Source organism: Schistocerca gregaria, chromosome 4 (genome assembly GCF_023897955.1).
Source record: "Schistocerca gregaria isolate iqSchGreg1 chromosome 4, iqSchGreg1.2, whole genome shotgun sequence".
Lineage (NCBI taxonomy): Eukaryota > Metazoa > Arthropoda > Insecta > Orthoptera > Acrididae > Schistocerca > Schistocerca gregaria.
This window is the reverse complement of record NC_064923.1, coordinates 304,626,225-304,644,435: the sequence shown is the minus strand read 5'-3', so window position 1 is coordinate 304,644,435 and position 18,211 is coordinate 304,626,225. Positions and strand designations below refer to the sequence as shown.

Below are 18,211 nucleotides of genomic sequence, written 5' to 3'. Positions count from 1 at the left end.
TTGTTCAGGTGCTGTAGCTTTAGCCTAATTTCTTGTTTTTTTTTAAGTGCAGGGAACCTGAAAGTGCACAGCGAACGAAACCGGTTATCACATTAAATGTGTAATAAGACAGCTGAGTTCGTTTTCATTAATCATTCACAGAATAACGTTGGTTAAACGCCATAAACAAATACCTTATGTTTATTTCAAAAGAATCGAAACTGTGCACTATTTTCACATATATTTAGAGAAAATACTGAAAAAAGAACACAGTGAGTTTTATACACTAAAGTAAACAATAAATTTATTTTCAGCAAGATTCGTAAAACACTTACAATAAAAGTGAAGCACGCAGAAGGGAAGGAGTAAACCAAGCGAATCTTTATGGGTTGAGAGACAATGCGATGTTGCTACAGTATTACAATATCGAGACAAATTTACAAAGAATTTAGCAGTATGAGCCCACTTATCATTATGGCGTTGCACCCCCTTCGACCTGTATGCATGCAGTATACGTTTGGGAAGGATGTCATAAAGCCGTTGTGTCCTCTCCTGAGCAAAGCTAGTCCACAACTGTTGTAACTGATCAGTGATATCTTCCATAAGAGCACTGTGATGGAGTCTGAACTGGTCCAACTCATGTCCTACTGGGGACAGAAGAGTGTGTCTTGCGGGCCACGCAAGTATCTCAATATCTAGGAGCCATTTGTGGGCGAGCACTGTTCTGTTGAAAAATGGCACCACGATCCTGTGACTTGCGGGGTAATGCCTGAGCATGCAAGATGTCAATGACGCACTGTTGTTGTCAGAGTTCCATCAATCACTACAAGCTGTTATCTGAAGTCATATCTGACAGCCCCCATAGCATGAATCAGGGATTAACACCGCTGGTAAACATAGGAAGAATATGACCTCTCTCTAGGTCACCACCATTTGAGTTAGTGCAGAATCATAATTCACCAATGAACACAATGTGGCACTAGTCATCGCAAGTCTGTACTTACTAGCCACAGCACAACTCCAAATGCACCCATTTGTGTTGTCGCCGTAATGGCCGCCTATGCATGGGACTGTTATCTGGCTGTTCGACTGCTGCTAGTCTGCGACTTATGTTGCAGGATGACACAGGATGTTCAAGGCAGTTCATTTCTTGTTCTTGGATAGCACGTACAGATCTGAAATGGTTACTGTGTGTTTTGGTGCGCAATGGTGATCCTCGCTTCTTGTGATCGGACTTGGTGAGCTGCAGTTTTGACAAAGTATATGTTTGCCCTGACATTCCAATGCAATCCGACATCGCTATATTCGAATGCAACACAAATCTTGATATCGCACGATTCGACCGGCCATCCAAATGGACACCCACAATGAGACCCTTTTCAAACTTTGTCGGGTGCCGGTAATTCTGTCTTAAATGAGTAAGTGGCAAATCCGTATCCCTTATATAACGTTCCATGACTAATAATAACGAAAGGCAGGCAGTTTTCACTTAATTTATCAGTTTTATGAAGTACTCCAGCGTGTCTCTTCTCTGTCTGTGTTTCCTCATCTCTCTACCATGCCAGGAGGGCAGATCATGCTTGGAACTGAACTGACTGATTTTTATCTTCATTTTTATTGCGTTTGATTTTCAGCATCCTATATTCCCAAAACCATCTTTCCTAAACGTGGACAATTGCTAGATTATATGAATGTGGGTGTAATAGCAAACGCATGCACATAGGTAAATTCAGGTGGACCGTCTTGGTTCAACTTTGTAGCAGGGCCAGGAAACGGCTGTTGAGTTTAATTTTTCGAATCTGATTTGGGGCGTCAGTCTGGCAGAACCTCTGTCTCCGCAGATGTTCTTAACGCACGACCTAGCACTTGCTTCCCTGAGGCCCAGGTGATGTTAAACCAGTGGAAAATTTTGAGTGAAGAAACGAGGAGTTGTGTCTTCTGTACTTGAACTGGAGGAGTCGCCTGGCACCATTGAAAAACGCATCAACTGATAAGTTCTCCTCTTCCAGGTTCATTTCTGTCTCTGTCCCCGGAGTCGAGGCAGGCTGGATTTTAAACAGAGTACCAGTCGCTGCGCTGGGTTCTGGTGAGTATGATGTACGACTTCTTTGTGGACTCGGAAGATGATTTTGGATGAGAGTTAGTTCAGGTTTTCGTATTAGGCACTTTCTACAATTTTTAGTCTTTTGTCAGAAGCATTGTGGGGTTCTCACTAGTGATAATGTTGCTATCATTTAGCTAGAGTCACATAGGGCCGACTTTGTTCTTCATCCAGTCACGATTCACCTCATGCATGATGATCCCGATTAAGGTTCGCCCTACCTTTTGATACGAGCCACAGGCATGTTTTGATGAGTCATCCTTTACTAGGAATGGAGAGAACTCTGCCTTCGGTTGTTCTTTGAATGTTTGAATCTTTGTGTATGGGCACATGAGCGTCAATGTTGCTTTGCTTAGTTCACCTAATCCTTGCTGAATAATGATTAAGACGATTAAAAACAGTTTTTTCTTACAGGACTATATTGTTAGGATTACGTGTTAAGCTGAGAAGTATGCTCCATTTTGTGAATACGTGTCAATCTGAAATGAACTAAGTTCATTAAATTCTCTCCAGTCTGTCATTCCACCTCCCGCGTTCATTAACCTCATTTACCCCGTAAGAGAAGCATCGTAGAAGACGTCTGGTGAAGTTTATTCGCTGGGCGATTGATATGAAGTCCTACAGTTAAATTTCCATTGCGTGGTTTCTTTGTGACAGAAATCAGTTGGCAGTAATGTGACTTACCACATCTTGGTACTCAGTAGTAGATGAGTTTTGCTATTTGGTCATCAGAATAACTCATGATGGCCGAAATAGGAAGGATATAAAATTTAAATTGGCAATGGAAAGAAAACTGCTTCTCAGGAAGAAAAATTTGGTAACATCGAATACAGACGTAAGTGTTAGGAAGTGTTTTCTGAAGGTGCTTAACTGGAGTGTCAATGTATGGAAGTGAAATAAAGACGATAAATAGTTTATATAAGGAGAGAACGGAGGGTTTTGAAATATGGTGATACAGAAGAATTCTGAAGATTAAATGGGTATATAACACGTAACTAATGTGGAGTTCCTGAATACATTTGGCGAGAAAAGAAACTTATGACACAGCTTGACTAAAACAAAGGATCAGTTGAGAGGACACATTTGAGACATCAAGGGATCACCGGTTCAGTATTGGAGGGAAGTGTGAAAGGTAAGACCAAGAGGCCGTTCGTTGTGGCCAAGTGGTTCTAGGCGCTTCAGTCTGTAACAGCGCGAAAGCTACGGTCGCAGGTTCGAATTCTGCCTCGGGCATGGATGTGTGTGATGTCCTTAGGTTGGTCAGGTTTAAATAGTTCTAAGTTCTAGGGGACTGGTAACCTCAGATGTTAAGTCCCATAGTGCTCAGAGCCATTTGAATCATTTTAACACCAAGAGAAGGACCAAGAGATGGACATAGTAAGCAGACTCAGAAGGATGCAGGGAAGAGTGGTTATTCTGAGACGAAGGGGCTTGCGCAGTGTACAGCAAAGTAGAGAGGTGCGTCTAACAAGTTCTCTGGTTGAAAACCACAACATCAACAACAACAAACAGTTGGCGGCTTTTAACCACAGTAATAAATTCTACTGGTAACTCTACTTGTCACATAGAATTGCAGCACTAATCATTTATGTACCTACCGATGGTGTACTAAGGCAAATAGACGTCCAACTATGGCTTCTGGATGCTTCACCATTTTGTGTCACTCAAGAGAGATACTGGGGGCTGGCACTCACGGTATTGTGGGTGTAGTCGTAGCCGTCCGGGTTGAGCACGGGCAGCAGGTACCAGTCGGCGGCTTGCAGCAGCGACGCGGAGGCCGTGCTGTTCTCCACCAGCTGCTGCAGCGTGTACAGAGCCACGCACGGCGCCAGCCACTCGCGCGCGTGGATCGCTGAAACGTGCAAAAACCACAGGCTGCAGCCACCCGCCCATCAGCTCTCACCAATAATAAAGCTATCTTTTCTAAGAGGGACATTCAGTAAGTAATGCGATACATTGTTACATCGGCCAATTTCGGTCGAAAAATGCGGACTTTGATGTGGGACATTGTGGAATATTCCCGCTTTAGCCCCGATAGTTTCATAAGCTCCAATACGTGGCGGCACTGCGTTAGCCTGTAACGAAGGTGCGTTCCAAGCCCAGAGCTGTCACTGAGTTTGTTTTGGTGGAAAACTAGAGCATCGCAGATATTCATAGACGCTTGTTGGGTGTCTTCGTAGACCTTGCAGCGAACAAAAGCACGGCGAATCGTTGGGCGAGGCACCTCTCATAATCGCAACAATGTCGCGCAAACCTGTCGGATCTCCCGCTTTCCTACCATCCGCATACAGCTGTGACTCCTGCAACGGTGGAACGTACCATAAAAACATAGAATGAAGGCTTTCATGACCGGATGACATGGCTGCTGGTAAACCTTTTGGGATGTGAAGTCGTGGTCCAAGATATTCTTCTGTTCCTGACGTTTCGTCCAGAATTGCGCTGGACATCCTCAGAGGTGCTTCTCGAGTCTTGCCGACTCAGTGGAGAAGCGCCTCTGCGGATGTTGGGCGCAGTCCTGGACGAAACATCATGAACAGAATTTCTTCGACCACGACCTGCATCCCGAAAGGTTTACTTGCAGCTATGCCACAAAAATGCAAATGACCTAGTTCATGACAACGCGAGGTCTCACACAAGCCTGTGCATCAGAGAGGGACTCACAAAGCTTCGTTGGAGGTTCTTCCTCAGCCTCCCTACAGTCCGGGTCTCACACCCTCCGAGTTCCATCTGTTTGGTCCGATGAAGGATGCAAGCCGCGGGAAGCAGTAGATGGATGGTGGGTAGTAACTGTGAGTTAAATCTTATGGAACTTAACTGCTCAGGTCATTTGTCCCTAAGCTTACACACTACTTAACCTAAATTATCCTAAGGCCAAACAAACACATCCATGCCCGAGGGAGAACTCGAACCTCCGCCGGGACCAGCCGCACAGTCCATGACTGCAGTGCCCAAGACCGCTCCGCTAATCCCATTGGCTCTGACTTCGACCAGTGGGGTACTACCATATGGGTTATACAGCCCCCCCCCCCCCCCCCAGTATGGTGGCGCAATGCCATGGCATTGAATGGAGATTATGTTGAAAAATAGGGTCTTGTATTCAAAAGAGTAGGGAATAATGTGGTTGTACTGGAATCATGAATAAAACTAACTCGCTTTCAGAAAAAAAATGTTTTGCATTTCTTATTGAACGACCCTCGTCTTTTGTCCATAATGTTTACAAAAAGGAGTTGAGCTTTAATACGAGTATCTCGTAGGCGACCTGATCGTTAGAATCAGAGCTGTAAAGCCACGATAATGAATTTCAAACGTTTGCTGAGTGATGGGCGAAGGGCGGCAGGTGGCAAGGAAAGCTTTCTATTAGTCAATTTGCGAAAAATTTTAACAAGTTAAGAACGTCCGGAGCCGCCATGCAGTACCACGTCTCAAGGGAGTCGCGGAACAATGGTCATAGAATAAGGGACATGCTGACCGCAACCAACAGTTGTTTAGCAGAGAATGAAGACTGAAAACTGATGGTGTAAAGTCAGTCGTTGTACTGTATCCTTTAGTGAATGACAGGATTACCAGTTTTGCACATGCAAATAGTCCATTGTCAGACAGTTAGAAGTTTATTAATACAATACGCATGTCTGTCACTTTTATCAAGAGTATAGTTAATTTTGTTGTCCGTAGACATTATTTTTTTTAACCACTGATTGTATGAGAAAATCTCTTCGCCCTGTTTTCAGTCAGTTTACGTGATGTACGGTAAAGGAAGATATTTCCGTGGTACAGCTAATTTCGTGATATTTATTTCTTAACCCACAGCTACCATACCTACTGAAGGTTCAACACACCACTTTGGCTTTTAGGCTCTTGGGACATCATTGTTGTCAGATAATGTTGATCTAGCTGACCTCTTCTAATCATCTTATTACTATCACGAAATCACCTACCCAAGCCACGGAATTACCGACCAATGTCCATAATACTTCATTGTCGTTTAAAATTCCATTTTTACTTGTAGCATAAAACTTGTTACATTTCCATGTTTGTTTGCATGGTCATCTTTCGCAGCAGCTGTTAAAATCAGTTATTTCAGGCATTTCCGTCTTAAGCTTACTGCAGTTTCATTAAACAGAATTTTATACCAGGTGAATTTCGCTTTTCTTTATAAAGCATCTTCCGTGGTTATTTTGCAGATTGGATACATGTGTTTGACATTTGTGCTTGTTTTAGATAAAAAACGGGTTTCTGTTTATAAAGTTGGAGCATAAATTTATTACTTAAGGCGTTTCTTTACATATTCTCCAAACAACTGCTTCTTCCCTCCGTGTTAGCAGCGGGTTTCACATATACACTTGGCACTTTTTGCCATTCTGCAGTATTTCTTGCACTCCATGTGAGTTATTTAATTTGCAGTCCAACGTTATAAACAGAAGGCTGTTTTTACTCTAAATACAATCAAAAATCTAAAAACATACGTATCCAATTTGAGGAATAACCATGGAAGATGCTTTTTATATAAAAGCGAAACGCGTCACGTGTGAAATTCTCTTTAATTAAATGGCAGTAAGCTTACGACGGAAAAACCACTAATAACTTATTTTAACAGCTGCTGCGGAAGATGGCCATGCAAACAAACATATTGTGGACGCCATGACAGGCATTTTCAAGTGGCCTCTGTATGAAGTTTGGAATAAAGTACCTCAACCTGCATAAAACTGTCCAAGATATAAAGTTTAACAATATTTGTAGTTCAAATAATATTATACCTAAATACATTAATGAACACATTAAAAACAGTGCTGCCAGTGCACTGAAAACGAAACTAATAGCTCAAAAAATTTTCCTAAACAGCGAAATCAAGTCTCTCTATGACAAAATGCACACCCCAAATTGGGAGCTGTATAAAGCATATCTTAATCTTCCAATAGTTCTGAATAATACCACTGTTTCTCCCATCTTGTTAGTAAGGTTGAAAATCATACATATACTGTGATAGAAAAAACGAAAAAACTCGCAGAAGAACGATTGCAAATTTAAAAGCTAAACAAACACCCAACGCACCCACAAATTACATCAAATGTAACGAAAAATATCAATTCCATCCAAGGTTGATAAACCTCGGTGGCATTGCTTGTAGCATTGCTTCGAATAAAAAAGAAATAAAACTTCTAGAAAAATGTCTGAAACACAATGTCAACAGACAAATAGATCAAAAATACATCGAAAATCTCATAGTTGTTCAGAAAGCATTCTCAAACAGGAAAACAGAAACGAAAGAAGTGAGGTAAATACTGGTCTGACGAGAGAGCTAGTCAGCAATGATATCAAAAACATAATAACACAGATGAAAGAAAACATAGTAAACCAAAACAATACAGATTCCATAATACTGACAAAACTTAGAAATAAACTACTAGAACACAACATTAACATCACAAGGAGAGATAAAGGAAACACCGTGGTTCTCAAGGATAAATAACAATGGATCAATAAGACACAAGAGTTCATCACAAAAAATAAAATTACAAAATTAAAATCAGCTCCAAGAAACAGATCGCAAAATAAGTTGAGAAACACTCTGAAAAACGTTGAACATACCCATACATTAGAAAGAAAGAAAGAAAAAACAGCTGAAGACACTTTCCCTGCAATGCCAAACAAAGCTACACAAAAAAACGACCTTCTCAGAGTCACTGTGAATAATTATAGAAATGCTCCCACTTACTCACTCTCAAGATAGAAAGTCGTATCAGAAAACTACAAATTACAAGAGGATAAAACTATAAGTAACCACCACACAATTGATACATTACATAAAAGACATACAGGTTCCAGACACAACCACCCTAGTGTCATTTGATGTAGAAAATATCTATTCCAATACAGCATTAACTGAAGCAATAAATAACATAGAAAAAAAATCTTAAGAAACATAGCACACTTCCAAATGAATACCTCAAATAAATAGTCAGGCTGGCATATCTGATAACATAACAGGACTATTTCTAGTTTAATAAGGAATTCTACTTACAGAGTGAGGGATAACCAGTGGTATCCCCAGTGTCTAGAAACACAGCAAACATACTTATGAATCATGTAGAACAGATTATATTTAACAAAATTCTGCTAAATACCTATACTGGATTAGATATATGGAGGACCTCTTGTGACTGACAGAAGAACTGAGCAATAAAATTGACCAGTTACACAAAGACATAAATTTTATTCAAGATACATTTTACAATATAGAAAGAGCAGAATAGGCAGTTAAATTTCTTGGACATCGCCATAAAAATCCTAAACAACCAACACACGTTTCACATATGCCAAAACTGATAACAGACACAGTTATACATGAGACATCACAACACCCAAACTCTCAAAAGCAAGTAGCATTTAGATACATGCTCCACATACTAAACACAGTACCATTAGGTACAAATACCAAAAAAATCAATACCATAACATAAATAGCCACAAACAATGGATACAAAGAAAACTTAGTAACAAAGCTGAACAATGAAATCAAGAAACAGAAAAGAACAAACACTCAGCTGTCACCAAGATAAGGACAGAATCCCAAACAAACACACACACAAAATAAAAGAAGAGGAACGACAAAGTGAGAAGGAAGCATAAAACAAAAGATAGTACACAATGACATACAACCACAAATATTCACAGAATATATAATATTTTCAAAAAAACCAAGGCACAAAAATAGCCAACCAAACCAACAATTCGAAAATATTTCCCAAAAACAACAGGAAAACCGTTCTATATCTGAAATCAGGAATATGTCTTATGAAATTCAATGCATGTGACACAAGACATATCCGTCAAACCAGGAGGACTTTTGACACCAGGTATAAAGAACATGTAAAAACATGGAAATATGGGACAAATCATTCAGCTTTTGCAGAACACTTACACCAACTGCCAACATAAAATCATCACGAGAGACACACACATTGAAATCATATGGATAAACAACAACAAAAAACATCTCAACTTACAAGAAAACTACCACATTCAAAAAACCATAACAGAAAAGGAACAACTCATAATTGATTAGATCAATCAGGAAAACCACAAACTCTTTAAACTGATTGACCATTTACTACAAAATTAAACACACACATACAACCACAGGCTCCATTTACCACTACCGTCTCCTTCCAGGTTGTGTCCTCTAATCACCATCCACGCCCATCCCCATAAAAAAAAAATTGAACCGTGACTCGCAGTTACCCTCCCCCCCCTCTCCCCAATCACCTCTTACATCTCTGCCAAACATACAAGATATTTTCACTAATTACCACTAAGTCACACAAACATACACACTCACAAGCGCGTGCTCGCCCGCGCATCAAACACGTTCACCCTTCCCTACCTTCTGATCCCTCTCTCCCTCCCACCCCCTCGCATGCACGAATTTAAAAATAAATAAATAAATAAATGTAGTTTCACAGGTTGGCAACACTCACAGCCTACACGAAAACAAACGAACAGATGTAAATACCGTAACACAGTTCAGAGTCACATATAACTTCAATTCAATTTACAAAAGCAAGATGAAGAGTAAATAACACAAATGCAGTCCAAGAAATATTACAGAATGGCAAAAACTGCCAAGTGTATTTGTGAAACGAAGACTTTTGACATCTACCACTGCAAGGAGAAGGGAAGAACTAGTGGTTTAGAAAATATAGAAAGAAACACCGCAAGCGATTTTCACTCCAGCTATGTAAACAGAACGCCATTTTGAATCTAAAAGAACCAAAAATGTACTGACGTATGTATCCAATTTGCAAAATAACCACGGAAGATACTAGCGAAACGCATTTCATGTGAAATTCTCTTTAATTAAACTCCAGTAAGCTTAAGATGGAAAGACCAAAAATAATTGGTTGTTACATTTCTCTTTGTAGTTGATCCTATGATATGTAAGGGTCAGTCTAAAGAAAACCAGATAGATGGATGAAAGTGTGGGCGGTCGCACGTTCTGCCATGGTTGTTTCGACTAGGCTGTAGAAGTTTCGCTGGGTAGCCCTTACACATCCCCATACAGCACCCATTTCTCCCCACACTTTCAAGCAAACACCTCGCTGCACAAGGAGACGTGTTGTAAGTAGGCTGTTCAGGTTTTTATATTGGTAACGCCACGTAGCGCTCTGTGTGAACATCACTGGCAGTGCTGTGTGCAGTCTGTGGCTGGTTTTCATTGTTGGAATTTGCTATTGTAGTGTCGGCTGTTAACAGCACGTAGCGTTGCGCAGTTGGAGGTGAGCCGCAAGCAGTGGTGGATGTGGGGAGTGAGATGGCGGAGTTTTGAGAGCGGATGATCTGGACGTGTGTCCATCAGAAAGAGTAAATTTGTAAAACTGGATGTCATGAACTGATATATATATATATATATAGGACTTTTGAACACTATTAAGGTAAATACATTGTTTGTTCTCTATCAAGTCAGGGCCATTCTTTTGTAGGGATTATTAAAAGTCACATTACGTTGCGCTAAAAATATTGTGTGTCAGTTTAGTGATGATCAAAATAAGTAAAGAGAGAAATGTCTGAGTACGTTCAGTTTTGCTCAGCTGTTTGGAAATCAAATAACGTAAAGGGTTTACCAGCACAATCATTCATAAAGTTCTCTAAAGGGACGTTACAGTGTCTGTTGGTAGTTCTGACACGCTCGTCCACCGGTTGGGTGGTTGCTCATGAGTTGGTGCTGGAAGTGTTTCAGCAAAACATTCAGCAAAGTCTGTTTTGCAGAACTTAGTGAAAAAATGGCGCGAAAACGGTTGAAGAGCTGTATTCCAGGGAAGCTATGAAACGATGCAATTTTTTCAGTGATGTAATTTGATCACTCAAGTGCTACTGTTCATGATCTAGTGGTAAGGTGCGATACTGGAGACAGTAAGATCACTGAATTTTCCAGTCTGACTTTTGCGTTAGCCTTCACGTCGCAATGATGTGAAGATATATCAGGAACGACATGTGGTTCAGATTCCATGTTAAACTGTAGTTTCACTTCCCCTGGTTGAATCATTGGGATAGGTTAGGGACCCCTTACCTAATACTGATACAATTATCCTTCTTCATTATACCTGAAAGTTATGTTAACCGGGGACCTAAAAATGACGGAGAGGCTCCATCCCCGCCGTAGACGCAGTGGTCCGCAGTCCACTTCACCCCTCCGCCTCCCCACACCGAACCCAGGGCTATTGGGCGATTGGGACCCCGGTAGACCCCCCAAGGAACGTCTCACACCAGACGAGTGTAACCCCTATGTATGCGTGGTAGAGTAATGATGGTGTACGCATACGTGGAGAACTTGTTCACGCAGCAATCGCCGACATAGTGGAGCTGAGGCGGAATAAGGGGAACCAGCCGGCATTCGCCGAGGCAGATGGAAAACCGACTAAAAACCATCCACAGACTGGCCGGCTACCCGGACCTCGACACAGATCCGCCGGACGGATTCGTGCCGGGGACCATCGCTCCTTCATGCCTGGAAAGGCGTGCGTTAGACTGCACGGCCACCCAGGCGGGCGTCCTGGTTGGGGTACTAAAAGGTACGTACCCGCTGGGTTCCTCGCCACCAACCAGAAGACCATAAAGAGCTGCCATCTCTTTAACCCAATGAAGGATGCAACCTGCACAAAGCAGTACGTGGATGATGGGGAGGCAATTGATTCAACGATACGTTGGCTCCGACGTCGATCAATAGAGTAGTACCACGCGAACATACAGGCCCTCCCAGTATGTTGGTGTAAAACAAACCTGTTTTCAGAAAAAAAAGTGTTGCATTACTTATTGCACGCCCTTCATACCTAAAGATGAAATTTTCTTCCCCTTCCTCCGTATCTTTCCGAAGCAGTCAAGCCCTGGAAAGTACCTGTAGCTGTGTTTTCTCCCTCCTCCTTTACTCTCTTACTGCGAGACTGGTAGCTATGGCTAGCGACTTCTGCAACCTTCTCAAGCACAATTTTAATAAAGTCATGCTTGTTCGCCTCTTCCTAAAAGAATGTATTGCTTTGCACATGACTGCAAGTACGTGATTGTAAAGAACTTTCTCTGCATCTACACTGCCTATCCGAAAAGTTCCGAGACTGATTTTATTCCTGGTGTATAAGCGACGACTGCCCTGTAACTAATGTGGCAGCTTGAACTGAAAAATAAATGTGCATTTGAGCAGTAAGTTGTGAGCAGGCAGTGTTAAGTAGTGGACGAGCAGTCGTAGTGTATCTGTGTTGTTGTGTCACAAATTGCAGTGAAGCTAGATCTCTCAACCAAGTGTTCGGCTGATCGGAGTGGCTGTGCAGTTCTAGGCGCTACAGTCTGGAACCGAGCGACCACTGTGATCGCAGGTTCGAATCATGCCTCGAGCATGTATGTGTGTGATGTCCGTAGGTTAGTTAGGTTTAATTAGTTCTAAGTTCTAGGCGACTGATGACCTCAGAAGTTAAGTCTCATAGTGCTCAGAGCCATTTGAACCAGCCAAGTGTTTGAGACATTCTCCACAATGTTCAAGCAAATTTCGGTCGTTCAATACTTCGCACGATATTTCAACTGGGCACCTGACAGTCATCTTCAGGTGAGCCGTCACAGACTGGCGAAAACGTTTGTTTTTTTGTTTTTTTTTCTTTATTGTATTTCAATTCCCCATCGGGGAGGGCTGGCAGCAGCATATGCGCTGCTCTTCAGCCAAAAGACCTAGAACAAACAATAGAAGACATTTAAAAATAACAAAGGAGATAAGATGGTGAACCTAGATATAAAAGAAAGGGGGTACATCATGGAAGGCAATAGACAAAAAATGGGGTGGCTGTAAAATGGAGATAAAAAACTGTTTAAAAGTAGCACACACAAAAAGCCACACACTGCGACAATTAAAGGAACACAAGGCACAGTATGACTGGAGCATAAAAGGTATCGAAGAATGGCGTAGCACAGAACAAACACAGACGGCGACCCTCAAGGCAGTACACAATTAAAATCACACCTCTTGACGCATAGGAGAAACAGCACTTAACACAACACTGACGTGGCAGACAGACGATGGTCAAAACGGAGGATCTGCCAGTCGCAAGGAGATGAGAGAGACCGGAAGAAGGGAGGGAGGGGAAGAGAGGGGGAAGATGAGCGGGGGGTGCGCTGAAGAGGGTCAGGTAGGGAGGGATGTGGGAAGGAGAAAGGCAAGTATGGGGTTCAGGGTCTCAGGGGGGGGGGGGGGGAAGGAGAAAAATCCGCTCTGGGAGAAGGAGGGGAGAGGAAAAGGGGGTCCTGGAGAGGGAGGAACAAGGCCAGGTTATAGTTGGAAGGAAGGGTGCGAAAACGTCCTCCATTCCGCAATATATAGCGTACTGTAAGTATTCTGCACATGTGTCGAAAACTTGATAGTTGAACCACACTGCCTGCCGGCAGCGCCCTCGCTGGTGGAATAGCGGAACTCAGTCGCCCTCTGCGTTGCTGTTTGCCAAGGTGTCGACGCACGCTGTCGTCTTCGATTTGAGCAAATCGTGGAGATTTCATGCACTGTCCAGCTGGTAGCCACTGTTACTGTTTAACAGATTTTCCGCCACTCGTATTTCTACAGATTCCTTAATAATAGAGTCCCAGAAAGACGTTGCTGTGAAAAAAATCATTTTTTCTCATACTCCATTGAATGTCCAGTAGAAATAAAATGTTCAGCAATAGCGGACTTGCTTCGCTGCAAAAGGCGGGTGTAACGTTGATGTTCAGTGCAGCGTTCTTTCACGGTGCGTGTGGTGTGTCCTATGTAAGCCATACCACATTGGCACGGTATCTTGTAAAATTGTCGTTAACTGATCCCACAAGGTCCGCAATCTTAGATGGTGGGCGGAAAACCACTTTTACCTGAAATTTTCGGAGGATTCTTGCTATTTTAAACGAAGTGTTCCCAACGAAAGGAAGAAAAGCTAAAGATTGTTCCGGCATGTTCTCCTCTTTATTCACTTCCTGCTTCTTAGAGTTAACTGTTAGTGCCCTGTTAAGCTGCCGGATGGAATACCCATTTTCGCTGAATACTGTCTTTAGATAGACGTGTTCTTGAGGTAAACTATCTATATCTGAAACAGTATGAGCTCTATGAACAAGTGTTTTAAGCAAACTCATGGTTTGCGATGGGTGATGACAACTCGATGCTTGTAGGTACAAATCAGTATGAGTGGGTTTCCGGTAAAATGAATGCCCTAGAGAACCATCATTCTTCCTTCGAACCAGAACATCCAAGAAAGGCAAACAACCATCTTTCTCTATTTCCACGGTGAACAGGATGTTGCTATGAATGGAGTTGAGGTGATGTAGAAACTCCATTAATTTATCTTCTCCATGAGGCCACACTACGAAAGTGTCATCCACATACCGCCAAAAAACTGTTGGCTTCGGATTCAAGCGCTCTCTCTTCAAAATCCTCCATAAAAAGGTTGGCCACCTAAGGAGACAGGGGACTACCCATGGCGACACCGTCAGTCTGTTCTAAATATTCTTGATTAAACCTAAAATAAGTTGAGGAAAGAGCGTGCCTGAACAAAGCAGTGATATCAACACGAAACATGTTACCAATTAGTGTCAAAGAATCTGCAAGAGGAACTTTTGTAAAAAGTGAGACCACATCAAAACTTACTAGAAGGTCTACACTGCTAAGACGAACTGCCCCCAGTCTATTGATAAAATCAACTGAGTTTCCACTTGCCTACGAAAGGTCTCAGTAAGGGAGCGAGATGTTTAGCTAAATCACATGTAGGAGCTCCAATGTTGCTCACTATTGGACGCAGAGGAAGACCCTCTTTATGAATCTTTGGAAGGCCATACAGTCTTGGAGGTACCCAACCATGTGGTCTTAACCTCTTAATGGTCTCTTACGGTAAGGAGGAGGAATTTAATAGTGTTGAAGTTTTTCGTTGCACACGTCCTGTAGGATCGTAATCAATCCTCCTATACGTAGAGTCACTTAGCAGACCATACATCTTACCTTTATACACACCACGAGGTAACAAAACAGTTGCATTACCTTTGTCAGCTTTCAATACCACTACGTCAGGGTCCTCTCTCAGATTTCATAATGCAGCCCTTTCTGCAGAGGTTAAATTACTGCGTTGAGTAGGAGCCTTGAACAGAGCACGGCAAGTTTCCCTTCTTATTTCGTCTGCAGCATCCAAAGGAAGACGTCGTACAGCTTCTTCAACACCACTCAAAATACTTATTAATGGCGGTACTGTAGGTGTAGGTGCAAAATTGAGTCCCTTGCTTAATACAGAAAGCGTAGCTTCGTCCAAATTCTTCTCCATGAGATTGACAACAGAACGTCGTACCATTATCCCTTCTGGCGACGGCTTCTGTGGCAACAGTCGATCAAATTTTGATATCTGCCGACAATTAGCATCATTGTGGATCCACTCGAACTTGGCCGGAGTCACTCCATCAACCCAGTCCCATGATACAGGAGAATGATACCTTGCAACCTTCAGATGTAACTGGTAAAGTTCTGCTGAAGTAGCATCTAACCTTCGTCTTGTATAGCAAATCCTCTCCTTGACAATAGCATGACTAGCCCTCTCAGTAATCTACCAGCTGGACAGTGCACGGAATCCCATCATCTCCACGATTTGCTCAAATCGAAGACGACAGAGTGCGTCGACGCCGTGGCAAACAGCAACGCAGAGGGCGACTGAGTTCCGCTATTCCACCAGCGAGGGTGCTGCCGGCGGGCAGTGTGGTTCAACTATCAAGTTTTCGACGCATGCGCAAAATACTTCCAGTACGCTATATATTGCGGAAAGGAGGACGTTTTCACCAGTCTGCGACGGCTCACCTGAAGATGACTGGCAGCTGCCCAGTTGAAATATCGTGCGAAGTTTTGAACGACGACCGGCTGCAAGCCCGAAATTTGTTTAAACAGTCAATTCGCCGGGAAAATTTTAAAATTCACATGCTCCACATTGTTTTGAAGAAGAGTGCGTAAAGTTTGTCTCAGACACTTTGACTCCCGAACAAAAACGACGAGTAGATGCAACTGCAACTTTGTTCAAATGAGAAACGAGGACAATTCTTTTCCGTAAAAATCATCAACAGTGACGAGACAGTGTTATCAACAAGAACCTGCCACAAAACACGGTTGTATGTACGTTCTGTGCATGGTGCTCAAGTTGGGGAGCAGACAGGGGTGAACTATCTAAATCACTTGAAGCATTGAATCCACTTTCTTTCGTCTATTTTTCATCAAACCAGTCTCAAAGCTTTTAGGGCTAGTGGAGTATGGTGCGCGAAGAGTGCTGGTACCGTGATAAGCAATGAAGAGTCAGAAACAAGCACATCCAAAGTGCGCAGATTGAAAGGCTGCGCTTAAATGAGATGGCCACGTCTTCGGAACAGCGCTCAGCACGAAATTCAATTTCTGCACCGGTGCCACGTTATTTTGCTCGAGTTGCACCTGTCCTTTCTGATAATATCATACGAAGGAGTGCGCCGCCACACAGGAGAGAGCGCACAGACTCACTTGCGTCTATGAAGATGACAGGCTTGGCCGCATCGCTGTCGGAGCTGCCGGCAACCACCTTGACCAGCTTGAGGTCGCGGCCCTCCGTGCTTTGCCCGATAGTCTCCAGCATCACCAAATCCGGATACTGAGTAGCCAGAGTGTCCAAGTAGGCGTAGATCTGCAACAAAAAACCATCATGGGGCTTTCCTGTTCACGTCACCGTCTAACTCAAAAGAGGTGATGATTTTTCCTTGGTTGCGGACCACATTATATATAATACACTTTTTAAAAGAAGCCATTGGGGCGATTTAGCTCTATTTTTGTAAAAAAAAAATCATATTATTCATTTCTTTCAGTACCGCGATAACGACTGTAGAGTCCCTCCTCCTTCCTCTCCCCTCCGCCCTCCTCATGCCCCCCTTTCTCCTCGTATCATAAAACACATGTTACAACAGTAAATTGTCGTTTCTTTAAAAAAATCAGACTACTGAGTATAAAACAGCTTCGAGCATCTGATTTCCCTACAAATGAGTCAATGTCTCCAATACGTGCCTCTAAGGGTATAAGCAATAAAAAGTTTGAAATTACGTTTGAAGTTTGTTGGAAGCCGCTAAGTGCTCCTATTATGAAGCACTGGATAGTGCAAACTGGGTAATTTGCTCTTTATTTGAAGCTAAAGCTAGTTTTTCACGCATCTCAAAGTTTATGACGTCTGATCTTCTGAACTATTTGTCAAAGATCCCTTATCATTTAGCTACAATATAGCAGGTCAGCAACTGGAAGCAGGTAATTCCATAAATTATCTGGGAGTATGCATTAGGAGTGATTTAAAATGGAATGATCATATAACGTTGATCGTCGGACTGAGATTCATTGGAAGAATCCTAAGGAAATGCAATCCGAAAACAAAGGAAGTAGGATACAGTACGCTTGTTCGCCCACTGCTTGAATACTGCTCAGCAGTGTGGGATCCGTGCCAGACAGGGTTGATAGAAGAGATAGAGAAGATGCAAATGAGAGCAGCTTGCTTCGTTACAGGATCATTTAGTAATCGCGAAAGCGTTACAGAGTTGATAGATAAACTCCAGTGGAAGACTGCAGGAGAGACGCTCAGTAGCTCGGTACGGGCTTTTGCTGAAGTTTCGAGAACATACCTTCACCGAGGAGTCAAACAGTATATTGCTCCCTCCTACGTATATCTCGCGAAGAGACCATGAGGATAAAATCAGAGAGATTAGAGCCCACACAGAGGCATACCGACAATCCTTCTTTCCACGAACAATACGAGACTGGAATATGAGGGAGAACCGATAGAGGTACTCAAGGTACCCTCCACCACACACTGTCAGGTGGCTTGCGCAGTATGGATGTAGATGTAGATACAATGGTATAATTTCGCAGGTATATTAAGCGACATATGTAGAGACTGTGTGCAAAGAGTGTTGACAACAGAGCTTATAGTAGAGAAGTAATAACATATGAAGTCATGACTGATGTTGACGTTTTACTACATACCTTTTATACAGAATCTAGTTCTTCACGCTTCTCAATGTTTATGGCCACATATCTGTTGAAATATGTGTCTGACAATAATATAATTTTGCAGATAAGTTCACTGATGCATGTACACACTGTCT

General features: G+C 42.5%; 1 protein-coding gene across 1 annotated transcript in view; it reads right to left on the bottom strand.

The window, feature by feature from the left end:
• The window catches only part of LOC126266705 (carboxypeptidase B-like), a 166,418-nt gene that overhangs the window by 59,944 nt on the left and 88,263 nt on the right, over positions 1-18,211 (bottom strand). Inside the window, exons 4-5 of the mRNA XM_049971147.1 lie at positions 16,593-16,752; positions 3,775-3,932 (exon numbers count right to left, since the gene is read on the bottom strand). Coding sequence (XP_049827104.1) covers positions 3,775-3,932; positions 16,593-16,752 — 318 coding nt within the window. The remainder of the gene's footprint in view (positions 1-3,774; positions 3,933-16,592; positions 16,753-18,211) is intronic.